Here is a 23,691-nt window from a genome sequence, read left to right on the forward strand (position 1 = left end):
TGGAGGCTATTTTGTAAATTACATTGCCGAAGTCAAAGATCAGTAGGATAGTCCATTTTTTGAGGGTATGTTTGGCAGCGAGTGAAGGATGCTTTGTTGCAAAATAGGAAGCCGATTCTAGATTTCATTTTGGATTGGAGATGCTTAATGTGAGTCTGGAAGGAGAGTTTACATTCTAACCAGACATCTAGGTATTTGTAGTTGTCCACATATTCTAAGTCAGAACCGTCCAGAGTAGTGATGCTAGACGAGGGGGCAGGTGCGGGCAGCGATGGGTTGAAGACCATGCATTTAGTTTTACTTGCATTTAAGAGCAGTTGGAGGCCACAGAAGGAGTATTTTATGGCATTGAAGCTCGTCTGGAGGTTTGTTAACACCGTGTCCAAAGAAGGGCCAGAATAAAGAATGGTGTCGTCTGTGTAGAGGTTGATCAGAGAATTACCAGCATGACCGACATCATTGATGTATACAGAGAAAAGTGTCGGCCTGAGAACTGAACCCTGTGGCACCCCCATAGAGACTGCCAGAGGCCCAGACAACAGGCATTTGACACATTGAACTCTATCTGATAAGTAGTTTGTGAACCAGGTGAGGCGGTCATTTGAGAAACCAAGGTTGTTGAGTCTGCTGATAAGAATGCGGCGATTGACAAGTGTCGAAAGCCTTGGCCAGGTTGATGAATACGGCTGCTCAGTATTGTCTTTTATCGATGGCGGTTATGATATCTTTTAGGACCTTGAGCGTGTCTGAGGTGCACCCATGACCAGCTCGGAAACCAGATTGCATAGCGGAGAAGGTACGATGGGATTCTAAATGGTCGGTGATCTGTTTGTTAACTTAGCTTTCGAAAGACTTTAGAAAGGCAGGGTAGGATGGTCACCCACGTGGGTATAACCAATGAGGAGAAGGCACGTGGGTACCTGCTTCTACAAACCAATGAGGAGATGGGAGAGGCAGGACTTGCAGCGTGATCTGCGTCAGAAATAGAACTGATTTCTATTTTAGCCCTTGAAAGACGCTCGTTGGCGCGTGCAAGCAGTATGGTTGCAATAGTTGAATAACATTGATTTCTAAATATATTTTGCACGCGACACGACCGGTCAGCCTATTACTCTTTTGGTCCAGCCAGCATCAGATAGATGGCCTACACATAGAGACAGCGGGGCTCTGTTTCACCCGCTCGGATGCTTTTTCTGGTGATATACATTCAGCCTCTTGTGAATTTAAGGAAAATTATGAAACACAAAATATATTTTTTTTTATGAAAAATCCTTGGTCAATTTTTTTGTGAGGGCTGGCTTCCCTTGAAAATCAAAACAACTGGGAACTCTGAACTGGGAAATCTCCGACTTTAGTGGGTTACAGGCAACTGGGAACTCTGGAGAAAAAAAACGAGTTCCGACAGGAAAAAATCGTTTTGAACGACCATCAATTTCGGAATCCCAAATCGGAAACTAGGGCATCTTTCTCCGACTTTCCGCCCTGAAGATTACCGACGTCATGGTTTGACCTCGTTTTTTCCCGAGTTGTCTTGAAAGCAGCATCAAAGTAGGCGGTGCAAGTCGAAGGTTCTGGAAGTTCATCGCCAGGACGAGAGGGGGGGGTCTAAGTAAAAATAATAATAATAATTTCTCTCTACAGACGTCTATTGTAACAGGTAGCTAATCGTAATATAATGGTGTTTTTTTTCTGCAAAAAAAAGTAATGTTCCTAATTGGTAACAAACTACTAGCTAAGCTACTACTATCACTCTCAGCTAGGTCGGGGATTGCTAGCCAGCTAACGTTAGCCTAGCTAGCTATCAAACCTAGGTAAGTTACCTAGCTAGCTAACTTAATGTTATATTGGATACTGGAAACTAGCTAGATTGGTCTCTTGTCCATTTACATTTAAGCGTTTAGTAAAATAATGTAGCTTGCTAACGTTAATGTCGCTAACGCTCGTCGCTAGCTAGCGCTTCTAGAGTTTTGGCAAAGACAGTAACGTTACTGTATGAAGATTGGCAGAATCTGCTTCTCCAATACGAGAGATCACCTCCTAGCCCTTGATCATGACACAGTTCCATTCCATTACTACTAGCCCTTGATTATGACACAGTTCCAATACACATACAAGAGTAATTGGAAGAATGCGTCTTCTGTACAGTGATGTTTTGTTAAGTCCCAATGCCCTTTCTGAACATTAACAGGCATCGCTTGCGGTACGGTTTTGGAAGCATGAGGATTTTGTATTTGATATCAGAGAGAAATAATAGCGCTTTTGTTTACGGACACAAGTCAGTGTACTACCTGTTCTAATTACTTAGCTATATTCGTCTCTGAACACCTAACGTGTTACCTGTGAGTAAACTGAAGACAAACGCCACATTTAAAAAAACCTTATTTATTTAACCTTTAATTTAACTAGGCAAGTCAGTTAAGAACAACATCTTATTTACAATGACGACCATTTGTGCGCCGCCCTATGGGACTCCCAATCACGGCTGGGTGTGATACGGCCTGGATTCGAACCAAGGACCGTAGTGACGCCTCTTGCACTGAGATGCAGTGCCTTAGACCGATGTGCCTCTCGGGGCCCCAAATGTGTCACTGAAAATACTGTCTGCAATTGTGTTAAAAGTGTACAGTAATTGTTTTTAGCATTTGTGAAATTATTTTGTTAATATGAAAGTAAAGCTATTTATATTTCTAGAACCATACCGCAATTGAGAATCGATTCACGTTTAAATGGCACATTTGGCTGTTTTGGCTGAAAGAGCCAATTCGCCCTTTAAACAGAACATTTAAGATCCTTTATTTAAGGAGTAGTGTTAGGCTCCTTTAGTCCAATATTGGGCAACCATAGCTGTATGGATCTGTGCATAACTGCTACAGTAAGTGTATCTCTTTATTTAAAGATTCTTTCTTGCTGTTTTGAAAGCCGTTTCCCAACGGGATGATTATTGATGTTCAAACACAGCGTCAGCATTGTAGTTTACATGAACCAGTCCTGGGCGAAGCTGACGGCTGAAAACTGTAGGGAAAAATCAAATGTTTGTGTTAAAAAAAGAGTAATGTTAAAATCACGTTGCACATTTAGCAAAGACAGAATGCATTTTAAAATTCACACGCAGTAATATTTTTGTTTGACAATACAATTATTTGATCGATAGGAGAGGGGGGAATATACTTGTTGTGCTTTGAAAAGCGCAAGACAGCATTAATTATAAGAAAACAAAATAAAGACGGCACTTCTATTTTACACCATAGCCTGCCAAATTTGCAAGATAATTTTTCCCATTTTGATTTGCACAAATGAATGTGGCATGGTCTTGCCCATGGATTTTTTTCAGCATAGTCTCAATGAAGAGTTCAGTGTTTTGACTAGCCATGTGCACTTACAAGCCTGCTAGAGTTAGTGGCAGGTGGATGAGCAATAAACACTTTTGTAGGACAGATGAAGGTGGAATATGAAGCTAACCGAAGCTGGTTAGCTTTAGAAAACCCTGAGTAGATCTAGCTTGCTTTGTAGGACACCCCTCTGACCTGTTTCACAAGCGTTCTCAGAAGTCTCACCATGTTGCGCTTCTGGGTTCAGAAACTCTTGTGGTATTGGCACATTTGGCTGTTTTGATCAGATGTTAAGAGCTAACCCCTCATGTTGAAATACATGTTGCTATTCACCAACTTTGATTTCTAATGCTATCTGATTAGAGATTTCTATTGTCAAATTGCTGTGGTGGGGGAGGAAGTTGTCATACCAAGAAGTGGTTTCAAATGCAAATAATGTCATTAGTTCTGAGCGATTAACCCCCCCATATAATTAAGCAACCAATTGTCTAAGTTCGGTTCAATTATTTGATTTCCGTTTTGTTTTCTGTGAGAGTGCAATCCAGTTTTTCTTGATCAGATCAAGACCAAACTGTGCAATGTTTCCAACAGGCCAATATCCTACATAGTTTAGAACAGAACAGGTGGTAATTAACTGCAATGAACATAACCAATTGCGCGCCTACTTGTCCGGTAAGAGACAGAGAGAAGAGACAAGAACGCAAGATCGAAAGGGATAGAGATTGATAGTTGGTATTCAGCAGTCGTAAAAGTATGCCATATTTACTTTGAACTACTAAATAGTGATTTCATAAGACTGCGTAAGACCCCCCCACCCCCACCCATTTTTTTTCTTTATGTCGAAAACGTTATTTCTTTGTAATCGAGCCATAACTGAACCGACCTCAAAAAGTACATCGCTCTGCACTCTGTCATACAGGAAGAGAAACGGACACTTGTGTGAACAGCATTTTCCCCCTCTGCAGTCTGTAACAAACAACAATGGTGAAGGAAACCGGCTTTTATGATATGTTGGGTGTTAAGCCCAATGCCACTCCAGATGAGCTGAAAAAGGCTTATCGTAAGCTGGCCTTGAAGTACCACCCTGACAAGAACCCTACGGAGGGGGAGAAAGTGAGTGGATGTATTCAGAAAACCACTTTGCATCCACCATAGTCACAGAGTACATTTTTCCATACCACCTTTAACTTTTCTGAGCTGTGTATGTTATAAACAATGTGAGACTGCTTCTGTGAATAGGTTCTGATTTATTACCAGTGGTTGAGTGGAGAAAAGTTATGCATGCCAGTGTAGCAGTATTAAGAACTTACAGTAAACTCACTCCACAGCTAGCTTGACATTTTGTATAGCTCAAACGGTTTGCACATTATCGAGCGGGTGGTCACGTGTGTTGGCAAGGTAGAGGACCCTGGTTCAAGCCCAGTCAGAGGCAAGTTCGGGAAGGCAGCTATATGCTAATCCAGCACACTGATACCAGTTGTGCAAGGTTAATTTAAGCGATGAATATGGAAAATACATACATTGTTTCTACAGTTTTGTGAGACATTAATATTTTTGAGTTCTAGTTGAGATTTCTATTAGTAGTTTGTGCTCTGAGAATTGATAATTCAGTTTTTTTCCCCCAGTTTAAGCAGATCTCTCAGGCATATGAAGTGCTATCGGACTCCCAGAAGAGAGAGGTGTACGACCGGGGTGGGGAGAAAGCCATAAAAGGAGGTGGCAGTGGCGGGGGTTTTGGATCCCCCATGGACATCTTTGACATGTTCTTTGGAGGAGGTGGCCGAATGTACCGGGAGAGGAGAGGTAAAACAAAATAGTACAGAATAGTACAGAGACAAATATTACCTTCCACAGACGTCAGACTTCAAATTCTGGCCTTTGGTTTTCTGTGGTTCTTAACATCTCTACAGCTAATGCTTTGCCCCAATGTGCTCTCCAAACCTAGGAAAGAATGTTGTTCATCAGCTCACTGTCTCTTTGGAAGACCTCTTCAATGGCGCCACGAGGAAACTTGCTGTCCAGAAGAATGTTATTTGCGAGCGATGTGAAGGTGCTACATTACTACACATGTTACATTGTTGGTTAACCTAGGTCTTGATCAGTCCCTTATTAAAATGATGAAAATGACCAGTGTAGTGACCCTAAAGTCATCAGGTTCAATAGCCCTGTGTGATCATGCATGGATTGGATGTCATTCTACTTTGTTGTAGTGATTTAAGGTTTTTACAAGATCACATTATAAACAATTGACTGTTAGAGGGAGGTAAATGCCTCTGCTAGGATAAAACATTTCCAAGATCATCATCATACGATGCCCAAACTGTTGCTTGGTTCCATTGTTTTTGTTGCTCTGATTATAAAATGCATACATTTAAAACGCATACACGCATGCATAGTAAAAGGTGATGTAATAATAGAGTTATTGCTGCAAACAACCGGGGTGATATGGACTAACATGGCTGTGTTTTGGGGTAGGTCGCGGGGGAAGGAAGGGCGCGGTGGAGATGTGCATGTCCTGTCGGGGCACGGGCATGCAGGTGCGCCTCCACCAGCTGGGCCCGGGCATGGTGCAGCAGGTGTCCACCGTGTGTGGGGGCTGCCAGGGCCAGCGCATCAGCCACAAGGACCGCTGCAAGGCCTGCAGTGGACGCAAGATCCTGCGGCAGAAGAAGATCCTGGAGGTCCACATTGATAAAGGTGAGGCGGTTGATTCGCTGTTGTCCATCAAGAGAAGCCTTTCCACAGCTTACAATTTACATATACTTATTTCAATGTATTTTTTGTTTAGCAATGGGGGGGGGGGTTAAGCATGTTGACACGGGATGCACCATGGCCCTGGGCCCTGTTGACACCATTAGTTGACATACCAAGCTACCTGTGGATGGGAATGCTAGCAGAGCGACTGCCAATTTTCCAGGTAAAAATGTGAAGATTTTCTTACTCCATTTGAGGATGTAGGAGGTTTTAGATGTTTGTCCATTTAACCAGAGTTTTTGATGTCTGTTATGTGATACAACCTACATTTCTTCACTTCTGGTCCTGGAGAGCTACATGGCTAATACACCTGATTCATGAAGTCAAAATCTTGATTATTAGTTGGATCAGTATTTCTAGCCCTGGGCAGAGACAAAGGCATGCAACACACTGCAGTCTTCTAGGACCAGGAATGAAAAGCATTGTGATAAGATGACATATGGAGTGACATATCAGTGACTGATTTACACCATACAGGGCCAACGAAAACATACTGTGTGTTGGCTCACATATTTCCTTTTCACATTGTCCTTTCCAAAACATTTCCAGGATCTGTGGCAGATCCTTAACCAGGCCAGCCCCGTACAGCTCAGTTTGACCCTATAGTGTAGAATGGCAGTCAATTGACAAAATGCTGGCTACATATCAACTTGGGTACAAAACATTAGGAACACCTTCCTAATATTGAGTTGCACCCCTTTTGCTCTCAGAACAGCCTTGAGGTGTCGAAAGGGGATGCTGGTACATGTTGACTTCCCACAGTTGACAGTTTGGGTGGATCATTCTTGATACACACGAAAACACACACGAAAAACCCAGCAGTATTGCAGTTATTGACACACTTAAACTGGTGCGCCTGTGTACCCCGTCCAAAACCACTTAAATCTTTTGTTTTGCCTTTTGAATGGCAAACACACACACAATACATGTCTCGATTGTCTCAATGCTTAAAAAATCCTTCTTAAACCTGTCTCATCCCCTTCATCTACACTGATTTGAAGTGGATTTAACAGGTGACAACATTTGGAAAGTATTCAGACCCCTTGACTTTTTTTCACATTTTGTTACGTTACAGCCTTATTCTAAAATGTATTAAATTAAAATGTTTCCTCAATCTACAAATAATACCCCATAATGACAAAGCGAAAACATGTTTTTAGAAAGGTTTGTAAATGTATTTAAACGATGAACAAAACCTTGATTTACACAAGTATTCAGACCCTTTCTATGTGACTCAATTGAGCTCAGGTGCATCCTGTTTCCATTGATCATCCTTGATGTTTCTGCAACTTGATTGGAGTCCATCTGTGGTAAATTCAATTGATTAGACATGATTTGGAAAGGCGCACACCTGTCTATATACGGTCCCACAGTTGACAGTGCATGTCAGACAACCAAACCATGTGGTCGAAGGAATTGTCTGCAGAGCTCCGAGACAGGATTCTGTCGAGGCACAGATCTGGGGAAGGGTGCCAAAAAATGTCTGCAGCATTGAAGGTCCCCAAGAACACAAAGGCCTCCATCATTCTTAAATGGAAGAAGTTTGGAACCACCAAGACTCTTCCTAGAGCTGGCCGCCAGGCAAAACTGAGCAATTGGGGGAGACCTCCCTTGGTCAGGGAGGTGTCCAAGAACCCCATGGTCACTCTGACAGAGCTCCAGAGTTTCTCTGTGGAGTTGGGAGAACCTTCCTAGAAGGACAAACCTTTCTGCAGCACTGCCAATCAGGCCTTTATGGTAGAGAGGCCAGATGGAAGCCACTCCTCGGTAATGCAATGTTCCCCATCCAACATGACAGAGCTTGAGAAACTCTCCAAATGCAGATGTGCCAAGCTTGTAGCGTCATACCCAAAAAGACTTGCCTGTAATCGCTGCTAAAGGTGCTTCAACAAAGTACTGTGTAAAGGGTCTGAATACTTATGTAAATGTGATATTTCTATTTTTTTATATGTATGTATATTTTTTTATATACATTCCCAAAAATGTAAACTGTTTTTGCTTTGGGGAATTGTGTGTTGGGGGGAAAAAACGATTTAATTCATTTTGGAATAAGACTGTAATGTAACAAAATGTGGAAAAGGTCAAGGGTTCTGAATACTTTCCGAATGCACTGTACGTTCACACACAGCTTAAAGGGTCACTTTTTAACCTCCCTTTTCATTTTTCTCCAGCACCATATCAGTGTCTACATACAGGTAACTGCCAAAATAAAGGAAACACTTGAGTAAATGAGGGATTCAAAGTGTATTGAAAGCAGGTGCTTCCACAGGGTGTGGTTCCTGAGTTAGACAATTAAAGCATCCCATCATGCTTAGGGTCATGTATAAAAATGCCCAGTTGCACATTATTTTGCCTACCATGGCTAGCAAAGAACTGTGATTTTAAAAGACGGTTCTCAAAGGAGCATAGGGCGTTTAAAGTGTGTCAGTCACCAGATCTCAATCCAATTGAACACTTATTGGAGATTCTGGAGCGGTGCTTGAGACGGCATTGCCACCACCATCAACAAATTATGGAATATCTTATGAAAGAATGGTCTGGAACTCTATCTCTCCAATAGAGTTCCAGTCACTTGTAGAAGCTAGGCCAAGGTACATTGAAGCTGTTCTGGCGGCTCGGGTGGCCCAACGTCCTATTAAGACACTATGTTTGCGTTTTCTTTTATTTTGGTAGTTACCTGTATGTGAAAATGGTGTTTCTATGATCTGTAGTTAAGTAAAAAATAAATGTTTCTATAACATTGCAGGGTTTGATTAAAAGTAATTCAAACGTTAATTTTCAAAACCTGCAACAAGTTTCTAGCCAGAAGGAGGGTATTTTCTTGCTCCCCACGAACCTGTTTGAAAATCAATGTTAACTTTTGATGTCATCGGTAGAACTAACTTTTTTTTCTACAAAATGTAGAAATGTGCCGTTTTCACATGTAGACACTGGTATTGTGCTTGGAAATAATCAAATGGAATTGCCCTTTTAAGAAAGCTCATTCAGCAAGTTCACTTAGTGTATCCTTGAGTTGTGATACTAAAACCTTTTGTGAATTTATCCAATGGACAGCCATAGTGACATCCCTATACTGAAGCAAACTGTAGTGTGTACTGTGAATTCTGTTGTGGTTGGTTGTCCCCCTACTCTTTGGCTCTATGTCCAAGGCAACAGTCAGGACGTCTTCACATATGAATTTGGTACCCTGGAGCATTTTTGAGAATTCAACTAAAGGTTTGCTTTGACAATAATGGAAATTTACAGATTCCGGATATAATTTCTGCAACTAAGTTTCATGCGACAAGCACTACTGCATTACAGGGCCAGGTTTGGTTAGCACTTCCACATCTGCTTTATAGCGTGGATCTGGTTACCAAACGCTCCAGGATCCAAATCATCTAGGGATGTGTGGAAGTGCCCTAAATGTTTCAAGGCATGGTTGTGTGTCAACGGCGTTTACCAGATAATTCTGATCCGTCTTCTCTTCATGCAGTTAAATATGGGCCAGTTGAGTTAAATAAATCCTACATTTTTGTTGCAGGTATGAAGGATGGACAGAAGCTCGTTTTCCATGGGGAGGGAGATCAGGAGCCAGAACTAGAGCCTGGTGACATCATCATTGTCCTGGATCAGAGAGTCCATCCTGTCTTCACCAGGTAAAAGATGAAACCTCTCATGCTAGTCCTTATTCACTACCAGCCTCAACCCTATGTCTATATCACATTGTCTAATTGGACCAACAAATGTGTTTGTGCACAAATTTGGTAGTTCCATTGTTCTACTCAATACTTTTTATATTCTTCAGTATTGTATTGGTCTGTATTCTGTACTAGCCTAGAACTCTTTCTGTGTTTGCAAACATTGCCGCATGAGGGCGATGCGCGGAAGTTGGTGGCAGAACAAGGGGGAGTTCTTATAGAATGCCAGCAAAAAAGCCTCTATTTACATGTTGCTTATGAGTGCATTTCACACTGCTTTTGGATTATAATAGGATTTACTTAAACATGTCAACCAGTAAAATGGCTCTCTGGCTGGCTTTTGCTTCAGCCTATATCAATGAGGGTTGGCATTCTAGCTAACAACTGTGGATCAAAGTTATTTAGCAAAAATCACAACCAAATATAATCTTAGCAACTGTTCAAGCAAGGATCCAAACATCATTGTAAGCGTATTTGAACCCCAAAAATATTTTGTTTAGCAGTAATAAAAATGTAAATCTAGGCTGTTGAATGGGCACAGTTGGCGATGGCTTTCTTAATGCTCCAAGAGTCGCATGCATCTGTGTGACGTCAGTGTGTCGTGTACTGGAAAAAAGGTCTATGCATCCAGGCATGTAGCAAAATGAAAATTTGGCCAATTCAACAACAACAACAAAAAAATCCCCATTGAGAGCCAATCAGTTCTTGAATTTCACTTCCTGAATTGAAATGCAATCGATCGCAGCCCTATTGACTGTGCTCTATTCTCCAGGCAAGGGGAAAATCTGACCATGACTATGGAGCTGCAGCTGGTGGAGGCCCTGTGTGGTTTCCAGAAGCCTGTTCAAACTCTGGACAACCGAAGCCTCCTCATCACCTGCCACCCAGGTACACTTCCTAGATTATTTCACTTAACAGAAACTGGGCAATTATTTCTTATAAATATGCATTTTATTTTTTGGTTGATCGTATTGCACGTTATACCGGTACCATCGTAATATAACGGTACCAAAACGTCATGATACTTGTACCAACATCACCTGCTTGTCTCTGTCCACTCTTCCTGCACATCTCTATTCCTCCATCAGTTTAAATATATATATAATTTAATGGCGAGCGGGGACGCAGACCCTGATGACTCTTCTGTTACATTGGAGCAGAGCGAGCAAAGTTGATACATTGGAGCATTTTATTGCCTGGTATAATCAAGAGCACAGGCCAGTCTAAGTATACTATGCAATAGCAAGTTTGCGGTCATGCATTTGGGTAGAATTTCACAACCGTGTTGCGGGATGTTTCAAACTAATCCTGGGTCGTTAATTATTGGTTTGATAACAAACAACGTTCTGTCAAGTTACCTACCTAGCTAACAACCTGATCACTTTACAGTAAGTCTAGGCAAATTCCCTAGGTGTAGGAAAAAAGGAAAAGACTCTGCTACTCATGAGATGTGCTTCAAAGGTAGGATTCATATAGGCCTAATTTAAGCCTAAACTATATATAAAAATATATATATTTCTGGTGCTCATTAACCTCAAATGTAAATAAATGGAATCCCCAAAAGTAATTATTTATCATGAAAGGGCCATAAACAATAACTAGTAATGCTGCATACTCCAAAAAAATCTAACCTTTCAGGTAAAAAATGGCTATAAATTGCTTAGGTGTAGTCACTTGAGAACGCAAGCTCAAGTACAGTACAAATGATAAAAGTATGACAATATGAAATATTTCGACAACTCTATGAATAAGGCTTGAAATTACTTACATTTTTTCTAAATATAGTATATTCAATTCATAAAACGACCAACTATAAGATTTCTCCTTCCTTACAACTGTAAAATACGTATTTGTATATTTAGCGTTAGTGTGCATATTTTCTAAAAGTCTCTCTTGATCAAAATGTCTGCCCCCATCGCTGTGAACATCTCTCAGAGCTCTAGCTTCCTGAACTCGCCTTTCATCTCATATTAATCTTGTTTATGTGTGTTTTTTTGTTTCAAATCTGAAGTATTTTTTGATTACTGACTATAAATCTCTCTGAATGTGCTACAGCGATGAAACCACTCTCTCCTGTGTTATGATGTAAGGATTTCAGGCATATGGTGTTAGTGTTTAATGTTGTTGTGACAGAGTTCAGCCAGGAGTTGATGGACAGTCTCTGAAGAGCGAATGAAATGGTAGGAGGGACATCCCAGCTTCAAGTGTGATCAGATTTCACATCCTGCTTCACACAGGCAAGAGACATACTCCAAGAGACAAGAACGCTCAATGCAAGCCATGTCGATCTATGGTGTCCACAGATCGATTTAAATGAAAAGGTTGGTCGGAACCGGTACCAGAACCACACAGGTCCCCTAAACTGGGGACTTTACATCTTAAATTATGTTAGGTGCCTAATGTTTTTAAAGTTGGGAGCGCTGTGCGTAAGTGTTTGGGGGGGAGAGAGTGTTAAGGCGGCAGGGTGGCCTAGTGGTTAGAGCGTTGGACTAGTAACCGAAAGGTTGCAAGTTCAAATCCCCAAGCTGACAAGGTACAAATCTGTCGTTCTGCCCCTGAACAGGCAGTTAACCCACTGTTCCTAGGCTGTCATTGAAAATAAGAATTTGTTCTTAACTGACTTGCCTAGTAAAATTAAGGTAAAAAAAAAATTTTAACTGAAGAGTAAAGGTTTCATGCAGTGTTTTCCCCTTACTGCCACAATGACATTATAATGGCACCGGAGGGGATGGCTGACATTTTACGGGCCTCTAACCAACTGTGCTATTTTTTTTCCCCCACATTGTTTAACTTATTTTTCACAAAGTTTCTGCTACCGTCTCTCATGACCGAAAAGAGCTTCTGGACATCAGAACGGTGATTACTCACCTTGTACCTGACAAAGTTGTTTTTATTTAATGATGCTGACGTGAAGGATATACTGCTCTCCGGAGTCCAGGCCCAAAGCCCAGTCATTTGCGTGAAGAAAAGGTGTAGATACAGAGGGAGAAGGTTGGGATGTCTTGTTAGGATTCGTAGGCGAGTGAGTAAATCCCTATTACCATCGGTTCTATTGGCTGACGTGCAACATCATTGGAGAAAAAAACTTGAGGATCTACGGTTGAGACTGTCCTACCAGTGGGACATTAACTGCAATATCGAGGCTGGACGACGACACGGTAATATAGAGCTGGCTGGATTTTCCGTACATCGGCATCTGGTAAGACGAGTGGCGGGGTGTGTGTCTATTTGTCAACAACAGCAGGTGCGCGATGTCTCATATTAAAGAAGTCTCAAGGTATTGCTCGCCTTAGGTAGAGTACCTCATGATAAGCTGTATCTATCTATCACACTATCTACCAAGAGTTCTCATCTATATTATCCGTAGCCACAAACCAATGCTGGAAATAAGGCCATAAGAAAACAGGAAAATGTTCATCCAGAAGCTGCCCTCCTAGTGGCCGGGGACTTTATTGCAGGCAAACTTAAATCCGTTTTACCTAATTTCTACCAGTATTTCACGTGCAACCAGAAGGAAACATGCACCTTTACTCCACACACAGAGATGCATACAAAGCTCTACTTTGGCCTCCATTTGGCAAATCTGACCATAATTCGATCCTCCTGATTCCTGCTTACAAGCAAAAACTAAAGCAGGGACTGCCAGTGACTCGCTCAATAAGGAAGTGGTCCGATGATGTGGATGCTACTCTACAGGACTGTTTTGCTAGCACAGACTGCAGTACAGTTCCGTGATTCATCCAATGGCATTGAGTATACCACCTCAGTCACCGGCTTCATCAATAAGTGCATTGATGATGTCGTCCCCACAGTGACCGTATGTACAGTCGTGGGTAAAAGTTTTGAATGACACAAATAGACATTTTCACAAAGTCTGCTGACTCAGTTTGTATGATGGCAATTTGCATATACTCCAGAATGTTTTGAAGAGTGATCAGATGAATTTCAATTAATTGCCATGAAAATGAACTGAATCCAAAAAAAAAACATTTCCACTGCATTTCAGCCCTGCCATAAAAGGACCAGCTGACATCATGTCAGTGATTCTCTCGTTAACACAGGTGTGAGTGTTGACGAGGACAATGCTGGAGATCACTCTGTCATGCTGATTGAGTTTGAATAACAGACTGGAAGCTTCAAAAGGAGGTTGGTACTTGGAATCATTGTTCTTCCTCTGTCAATCATGGTTACCTGCACGGAAACACGTGCCGTCATCATTGCTTTGCACAAAAAGGGCTTCACAGGCAAGGATATTGCTGCCAGTAGGATTGCACCTAAATCAACCATTTATCAGATCATCAAGAACTTCAAGGAGAGAGGTTAAATTGTTGTGAAGAAGGCTTCAGGGCGCCCATGAAAGTCCAGCAAGTGCCAGGACCGTCTCCAAAAGTTGATTCAGCTGCAGGATCGGGGCACTACCAGTACAGAGCTTGCTCAGGGATGGCAGCAGGCAGGTGTGAGTGCAGCAAAGAAGCCACTTCTCTTGAGGAAAAACTTCAGGGACAGACTGATATTCTGCAAAAGGTACAGAGTTTGGACTGCTGAGGAGTGGGGTAAAGTCATTTTCTCTGATGAATCCCCTTTCCGATGGTTTGGGGCATCCGGAAAAAAGTTTGTCCGAAGAAGACCAGGTGAGCGCTACCATCAGTCCTGTGTCATGCCAACAGTAAAGCATCCTGAGACCATTCATGTGTGGGGTTGCTTCTCAGCCAAGGGAGTGGGCTCACTAACAATTGTGCCTAAGAACACAGCCATGAATAAAGAATGGTACCAACACATCCTCCGAGAGCAACTATTCCCAACCATTCAGGAACAGTTTGGTGATGAACAATGCCTTTTCCAGCATGATGGCGCACCTTGCCCTAAGGCAAAAGTGATAACTAAGTGGCTTGGGGAACAAAACATCAATATTTTGGGTCCATGGCCGGGAAACTCCCCAGACCTTAATCCCATTGAGAACTTGTGGTCATTCCTCAAGAAGCGGGTGGACAAACAAAAACTCACAAATTCTGACGAACTCCAAGCATTGATTATGCAAGAATGAGCTGCCATCAGTCAGGATGTGGCCCAGAAGTTAATTGACAGCATGCCAGGGCGGATTCCAGAGGTCTTGAAAAAGAAGGGTCAACACTGCAAATATTGACTCTTTGCATCAACTTAATCACGTAATTGTCAATAAAAGCCTTTGACATCTTAAAAAATGCTTGGAATTATAAGATGGCGTAGCAGTGCAGACGTGTTTTGTTCGTCCACTCGTGTACTTTTGTATTTTTTGGTATATATTTCAATTTTATTTTCAATCTCTTCTCCATTTTATTTAATTTATACCTTCCAGTAACCTGCCTCACCCAATGTGATACGGAACCACTATTATGTCATTTTTAGACCTTTGTAGCAGGAACCACAGCCATCAGAAGCTAACCAGCTAATTAGCTACAAGCTATTTAGTCATTGTTAGCCACTGCTAGCGGCCTTTACCTTCTGCACAAGTACCAGACCTTTTTTAAAATATATATATATATATAGATATAGCCTGGATAATACTCGCCAGCCAACCAGTATCGGACTGTCTCTCCAATATAACGCCGGATTCCTGCCGTAACTCCTGGACTATTCTCCTGATCTTCACAGCTAGCGAGCACCCACCGAGTTACCCAGTACCAAAGCTATCCCTGAGGCCCACCTCCCGGCCTACTCAGTTGTTCACCCGGGCTCTACCCAAACACGGCTAGAACACACTACTCCACCGGATCCTTGCCGTAAGGTCTGGACCGTGGCACCGGATCACCCCGCTATCAAGCGGAAGCTATTACCAGCTAGCCGTGAGCCAGGCGCATCTCCTGGACAGAACTAAATTACTACAATACTTCTTTCGACACCTGGCTTGGATCGTAAGTACCACCACGACAGGTCTGCCGACGAATAATCCATCCGCTGTGCCTTCAACCAGCCTCCGTCAGAGCAGACACTTCTACTAGCCCCGGGCTACTAACTTTAAACGCTGCGTCACACGCGTGCTTGCGTAATAACGACTCCTCCGCGGCCTCCCTGTTCCATCTATTGCTGCCCCCTGGACCCTATGATCACTTGGCTACATAGCTGATGCACGCTGTACTGTCCATTATTCACAGTACTCCATTCTGTTTATATATTTATTTACTTTTATTCATTTATTTATGTCTGCCGGCGCCATCGGCGAACTCAGGCTCCGTGTGTGGTTAACCGACCCTCTGCCCATTCATCGCCATTTTACCTGTTGTTGTTTTAGCTGATTAGCTGTTGTTGTTGTCTTAGCTAGCTCTCCAAATCAACACCTGTGATTACTTTATGCCTCGCTGTATGTCTCTCACATGTCAATATGCCTTGTATACTGTTGTTTAGGTTAGTTATCATTGTTTTAGTGTATGGAGCCCCCAGTTCCACTCATTATACTTTTGATACCTCCTTTGTCCCACTTTCCACACATGCGTTAGACTGTAAACAGCAAACTGCTAGACTGTAAACTCTCTTTCCAGACTCATATTAAACATCTCTATTCTGCCCTTGAGTTGCGTTCCCATGCGAAACTAGACAGATAGCTAACAACTAAGTCTTCAATAAAACTCCCAAGGCGTGACTTTTCTTGAATGAATATATTGAAAACGTTTATGTTGTGAAACTGCAAAATACAGAAAAGAATATACTTTAGTATTCAATTCACACCGACATACTGTAGCTGTACATTAAACTTTTGAAGTTGCATAAATACAAAGCATGCGCTAAGGTGACCATGCATCTGGCATGATGCCAAACCATATAGCTAATTGTTAACCATATGGTAATTGGCTCCTTTCATTACTCTAATAATGTACAACCATCTGTGTAGAATAACAAAGCATATTACACTAGAAACAGTAACAAAACTACAGTATTGTATATTTTACCATTTGTTTGCATGACGCATGAGCAAAGTAATACAGCTAACGACATACATTAAAGGCATTGCAATTTGTGAGTAAATGCAACCAACATTGATATGTAAGCAACTCTATCAATAACAACATTATCATCATTAGCTAAATGCTTGAATCGAACTTACAAACAAATATTTTGCCATCCGTTTTGTTACCAAATCACCTTATACCACCCACCACTGCAACCTGTATGCTCTAGTCGGCTGGCCCTCGCTAAATATTCGTCGCCAGACCCACTGGCTCCAGGTCATCTATGGGTCTATGCTAGGTAAAGCTCCGCCTTATCTCAGTTCACTGGTCACGATAACAACACCCACCCGTAGCACACATTCCAGCAGGTATATCTCACTGATCATCCCCAAAGCCAACACCTCATTTTGCTGTCTTTCCTTCCAGTTCTCTGCTGCCTGTGACTGGAACGAATTGCAAGAATCGCTGAAGTTGGAAACTTTTATTTCCCTCACCAACTTTAAACATCGACTATCTGAGCAGCTAACCGATCACTGCAGCTGTATATAGTCCATCTGTAAATAGCCCACCCAATCTACCTACCTCATCCCCATACTGTTTTTATTTTATTTACTTTTCACAACAGTATCTCTACTTGCACGTCATCATCTGCTCATTTATCACTCCAGTGTTAATCTGCTAAATTGTAATTATTTGCTCCTATGGCCTATTTATAGCCTACCTCCTCATGCCTTTTGCACACACTGTATATAGACTTTATTTTCTCTACTGTGTCATTGACTTGTTTGTTATTGGCTTGTTTATTGTTTACTCCATGTGTAACTCTGTTGTCTGTGTCACACTGCTTTGCTTTATCTTGGCCAGGTCGCAGTTGCAAATGAGAACTTGTTCTCAACTAGCCTACCTTGTTAAATAAAGGTGAAATAAAATTTACATTAAAAATACTTCAGTATTCCATAGTAACATCTGACAAAAATATCTAAAGACACTGAAGCAGCAGACTTTGTGAAAATTAATATTTGTGTCATTCTCAACTTTTGGCCACGACTTGTCACGGTAGGGGATTTTGCTATAGGACCGTTAAGGTACCCCCTGTCGGGAGTGATCTCACTCAAGTTCTCTCACTCAAGTTCTTATGTCACCCGGCTAACTGTTGACTCACAGGCCTGCCGGACTGGCCTGGTTATGTATCCTGCACTTTTATTCAGAGATTAGCCTTATGTGGTGCCGTTAGGCGTGTCTCGGGATCTTAGATAATATCAATCGGACTTAGAGTACCTCTTCCCCGTGGTACCTTTACCAGGCATCTTTAGTTCTCAAAGAGTAGACTCTTCAACTCGCCTTTGCTCTATAGGGTTCCCAATCACTCTAGTATCTAGACAAGCAATTTACGATTTAATTCCTACACCCGTCGGTTAATACTGCTTGAATATTAATATAGAGTAACTTTACTTTTTACAATATAAATGAGTTGGCTGTCCAATCCTTTAAATTGTCTTTTGTGTAGAAACTAGAACGGCAGTGTCCGAGGCGTTCTCTCCCCTAGGGTTTTGAGTCTAGTTTCTACTTTTTATTCAATGTTTGCAAGTCACACAGTTCTACACATTATTACAGTTTCTTCTTTGTCTTTAATTTATAACATCAACAATCATCAAAACACTTACTACTATTAATGCCTTTATATATGTATTACAACAAGCGGTTAATTACCTTAGCGCAGGTTGACCTGGTTGGTCCCCAAAGAGTATGTTCTTCAACTCACAATTTCTCCAGAGGCTTATCCAATCACTTAGTATCTGTTTCTCCTACTAGAAGTTTGTACTGTGATTTACTGATTAGTGAAGAGAACGGTTCGAGACAAAAACAAATTATAACACCACTGCTGCTATTCATCCACTTCGATTAGGAGGTGGATTTATTCAGCACGGGGAGTGTAGAGAGTAGTTGTCTCAGCATGTCTCGTTCAGAAATCAGAAGTAAAGAGATACAAATGTTCTAGAGTATGAAAGTCAAATAGTTTCATCCCCGGCTGGTATGGCAACTGCTCGGCGTCCGTAAGGCGCTACAGAGGGTAGTGCGTACAGACCAATACATCACTGGGGACAAGCTTCCTGCCATCCAGGACCTATATACGAGCAGGGGTCAGACTAATGCCCAAAGAATTATCAGACTCCAGTTACCCAAGTCGGACTGTTCTCTCTGCTACCGCATGGCAAGCTGTACCGGAGCACCAAGTCTAGGTCCAAAAGGCTTAACAGCTTATGCCCCCAAACTATAAGATTGCTGAACAATTAAACAATTAACCTGGATCATTTACATTGGCCACCCCTTGTTTTACACTACTGCAACTCGCTGTTTATTATCTATGCATAGGCACTTTACCTCTACCCACATGTACAAACTACCGCGACTAACCTATACCTCTGCACATTGACTCACAACCGGTACCCCCTGTATATAGCCTCGTTATTGATATGTCATTTTATTGTTTATTTATTTTCTGTTCTATTTAGTAAAAAAAAAGTTTATTTCTTGAACTGCATAATATTAGATTTTATTTGACATGCACATCATTATGCATGTACAGTATATTCCTTCCTCCCATTGCTCCAGCCAGATTAGATGCAAGCTTTTGCAAATATGAGATAATCATACATTCTACGCAGCATTCTATTATGCAGTGAACAGTGTGAAGTTAATTCCTTATGTGTTGTATTGATTAGAAGTGTGAATATCAGTGACAAGGTTTTTGGGTAGCGCATAATGTTTAGAAAGTGGGAACAAGTGTCCGGGGGGCGAACAGGATGCTAGGCCACTCAAATTTTTTCCCAATGGTATCGCTATACTACTCGGTTTAGTAAAATGTTGATTGTTTTTATTTTAGAAACAAATCTAATTTTTACCTTTGCAGGGGAATTGATCAAACCTGGCGACAAGAAGTGTGTCCTGAATGAGGGGATGCCTATACACCGCCGGCCGTTTGAAAAGGGACGCCTCATTATCATCTTTTCGGTAAAACACACACACACCATTCAGGACTTGATACTGTAGATGTTGAAATATTTAGTATTTATTCTGAACAAAATATAAACATAACATGTAAAGTGTTGGTCCCATGTTTCATGAGCTGAAATAAAAGTTCCCAGAAATGTTCCATACACACAAAGCTTGTTTCTCACAAATTTTGTGCACAAATTTGTTTACATTCCTGTTAGTGAACATTTCTTCCTTTGCCATGATAATCTATCCACCTGACAAGTTTGGAATATCAAGAAGCATGATCTTTACACAGGTGCACCATGTGCTGGGGACATTATAAGCCCACTAAAATATGCAATTGTCACCACACACTGCCACAGATGTCTCAAGTTTTGAGGGAGCGTGCAATTTGCATGGTGACTGCAGGAATGTCCACCAAAGCTGCTGCCAGAGAATTGAATGTTAATTCTCTACCATAAGCCACCTCCAAAGTCATATTAGAGAATGTGGCAGTACTTCCAACCGGCCTTCACAACCGCAGGTGTAACCACCCCAGCCCAGGACCTTCACATGCGGGATTGTCTGAGACCAGCCATCCGGACAGTTGATGAAACTGGGTTTGCACAACTGAAGAATTTCTCCACAAACTGTCAGAAAGGACGGTCTCAGGGAAGCTCATCCGCATGCTTATCATCCTCACCAGTGTGTGTATATAAACTCAGCAAAAAAAAGAAACGTCCTCTCACTGTCAACTGCGTTTATTTTCAGCAAACTTAACATGTGTAAATATTTGTATGAACATAAGTTTCAACAACTGAGACATAAACTAAACAATTTCCACAGATATGTGACTAACAGAAATAGAATAATGTGTCCCTGAACAAACGGGGGGTCAAAATCAAAAGTAACAGTCAGTATCTGGTGTGGCCACCAGCTGCATTAAATCTCCTCCTCATGGACTGCACCAGATAAGCCAGTTCTTGCTTTGAAATGTTACCCAACTCTTCCACCAAGGCACCTGCTAGTTCCCAGACATTTCTGGGGGGAATGGCACTAGCCCTCACCCTTCGATCCAACAGGTCCCAGAGGTGCTCAATGGGATTGAGATCCGGGCTCTAAACTGGCCATGGCAGAACACTGACATTTCTGTCACGCACAGAACGAGCAGTATGGCTGGTGGCATTGTCATGTTGGAGGGTCATGTCAGGATGAGCCTGCAGGAAGGGTACCACATGAGGCAGGAGGATGTCTTCCTTCTAACGCACAGAGTTGAGATTGCCTGTATGACAACAAGCTCAGTCCGATGATGCTGTGACACACCGCCCCAGACCATGACGGACCCTCCACCTCCAAATCGATCCTGCTCCAGAGTACAGGCCTTGGTGTGACGTTCATTCGTTCGACTATAAACGCAAATCCGACCATCGCCTCTGGTGAGACAAAACCGCGACTCGTCAGTGAGGAGCACTTTTTGCCAGTCCTGTCTGGTCAAGCGGCGGTGGGTTTGTGCCCATAGTCGACGTTGTTGCCGGTGAGGACCTGCCTTGCAACAGGCCTACATGCCCTCTGTCCAGCCTCTCTCAACCTATTGCGGACAGTCTGAGCATTGATGGAGGGATTGTGCATTCCTGGTGTAACTCGGGCAGTTGTTGTTGCCATCCTGTACCTGTCCCGCAGGTGTGATGTTCAGATGTACCGATCCTGTGCAGATGTTGCTACACGTGGTCTGCCCATGCAAGGACGATCAGCCGTCCGTCCTGTCTCCCTGTAGCGCTATTTTAGGCATCTCACAGTAAGGACATTGTAATGTATTGCCCTGGCCACATCTGCAGTCCTCATGCCTCCTTGCAGCATGCCTAAGGCACTTTCACGCTGATGAGCAGGGACCCTGGGCATCTTTCTTTTGGTGTTTTTCAGAGTCAGGAGAAAGGCCTCTTTTAGTGTCCTAAGTTTTCATAACTGTGACCTTAATTGCCTACCGTCTGTAAGCTGTGTCTTCATTAATTGTTTATGGTTCATTGAACAAGCATGGGAAACGGTGTTTAAATCTGTGAAGTTATTTGGATTTTTACGAGTTATCTTTGACGTTCTTTGGATGTATATTTTTTTGCTGAGTTTATATTGGGTTATCTTATTGAAATTGCCTCCTAATTAAGCTGTGACACCCACAGAATGGCGCACAATTGGCCCAGCGCCGTCCAGGGTTGGGGAGGGTTTGGCCGGTGGGCTTTCCTTGGCTCATTGTGCTCGAGCCACTCCTTGTGACGGGCGCCTGCGATCTGACTCCGCTCGGTCGTCAGTCGAATGGTGTTTCCTCTAACACATTGGTGTGGATGACATTCGGATCAAGCGAGCAGTGTGATAAGAAGTAGGCGGCCAGGCGGGACATGTTTCGGAGGACGCATGACTCGAACTTCACTTCTCCCGAGCCCATTGAGAACTTGCAGAGATGAGCCAAGGGACCAAATTCGGGGAGAACACAGGGTCTGGACAATACTGGGATTGGAGACCCGGATGGTGGTTTATATATATATAAATTCACTCCTTCAGTTTTAAACTGCCACAGACAGTATTGTTTTATTAAACCACTGGAAAACTACTGGCCAGTGGCCATTTTGTCGTAGCACTTTTATTTTGATAATGTAATTGACACTATAAAGTCTGCACTTTGTAACCTGTGTAACTCGTGCCGTGTTTTGCGTTGCTTTGTGAATGTTTCAGTTGGTTCTTAATTTCATGACATTTAAAGAAAAAGTTATGGTGTAGAAATTAAAACCATTTTCCTTTTTGTTTTGTTTTTTCCAAAGGTGGTATTCCCCACAGCCAACTTCCTCCCCAAGCACAAGCTGAAGGAGCTAGAGCGCTACCTTCCTGCCAAGAGTGAGGCGGAGCAGCCCGAGAGTATGGACGACGACCTCTACATCTACGCCGACCTGGAAGACTGCGACCCGGCCAGAGTAAGACGCAGTCAATACCACTACATGGTGGAGGATGACTACCCGTCTGCTGGTGGGGTCCAGTGCCAGACCTCATAACCTCACTCCAACCTCTAACCCCAGGCCCCTCCGGAAACGTGCACAATCTGCATCTTTAATTTTTTATTCTCTTAACTTACAATGCTAACTGTGGTGCTGAAGCGGTCCTTTGGGCCCGATACCTGGATCTACGTTCCAATGCGACTTGGCTGCCTTTTAGTTGGATCGTGTGCCTGAGTGGATGAAATGCATTTCTGGTTAAAGTCCTTAGATTGAGATTTTGGAAGCGCTATGGATGCTGTCACTGACTTTTTTTTAAAGTGTTTGTATATTAGCAGGTTTTGAACACCTGCTGTCTTGGCTTTTTTTTTTTGCTTCCAAAGGTCACGAAATAAGATAGTTGGAAGCTATAATTCATGTTGCCTAATTGAATCCTCGCAGTGAAGAACCATATAGGCCTTTGTGCATATTGGTCCATTTTAGAATAATGAAATGTTTTTGTATTCTACATTAGCATAGTTGAAAGATACTTGCCAAATATTACACTATTTTGTTTTTATTCATTTTTAATAATGATGTCATGATACATGTTTATCTCCATTTCATAAAATGCATATTGGCCTTGTGGTTCTTCATCTGAATCATCCCATCTTCTGTGGCATACTTCTTTATGTTCAACTGACGATGGAAAAAGTTATTTACCCCATTTGTACGATCTAGAGTTGTCTAATCTGTTTAATTCTACCACTCTTCATGGGAATTAGTCAAACTGTAAATAAACTTTCAATAGGCCTCAAGACGTTCAGCTATTGGTATCTATGTGCCGTCCGTGACTGTCACAATTATTTTAAGTGTCTTGGGTGTAAACTTAATGGCTAGTCTTCTACTGCCAAGTTGAAAGTATTCCATTCTTGAAGTCTCATACCTTTTACCTCAGTAAATGGCAGAGGTGGGACTGTTTTACAAGTCAAGTAAGTCTCAAGTCTTAGCACTCAAGTCCCAAGTCAAGACAGGCAATCCGAGTCAAGTCTGAAGTAAAGACCGACAAGTC

The 23,691-nt window shown here is 42.2% G+C and overlaps 1 protein-coding gene across 8 annotated transcripts; it reads left to right on the forward strand.

The window, feature by feature from the left end:
* The first annotated feature begins 1,544 nt into the window (after window positions 1-1,544).
* LOC135507816 (dnaJ homolog subfamily A member 1-like) lies at window positions 1,545-23,437 on the forward strand. 8 transcript variants are annotated; one of them, XM_064927494.1, is made up of 10 exons: window positions 1,545-1,657; window positions 1,757-1,811; window positions 4,295-4,442; window positions 4,955-5,132; window positions 5,275-5,379; window positions 5,805-6,026; window positions 9,607-9,721; window positions 10,536-10,651; window positions 19,598-19,698; window positions 22,473-23,437. In XM_064927494.1, exons 3-10 carry the CDS (start codon window positions 4,311-4,313, stop codon window positions 22,698-22,700), a joined length of 1,197 nt encoding a protein of 398 aa, XP_064783566.1. In that variant the 5' UTR covers window positions 1,545-1,657; window positions 1,757-1,811; window positions 4,295-4,310; the 3' UTR covers window positions 22,701-23,437. The 8 variants fall into 8 exon arrangements, with proteins under 8 accessions (XP_064783566.1, XP_064783560.1, XP_064783563.1 ...); XM_064927488.1 differs by having other exon boundaries at window positions 1,545-1,811; window positions 4,249-4,442; XM_064927491.1 differs by having other exon boundaries at window positions 1,545-1,811.
* The last annotated feature ends 254 nt before the right edge of the window (window positions 23,438-23,691 follow it).

Source organism: Oncorhynchus masou, chromosome 21, assembly GCF_036934945.1.
Source record: "Oncorhynchus masou masou isolate Uvic2021 chromosome 21, UVic_Omas_1.1, whole genome shotgun sequence".
Taxonomy (NCBI): Eukaryota; Metazoa; Chordata; class Actinopteri; order Salmoniformes; family Salmonidae; genus Oncorhynchus; species Oncorhynchus masou.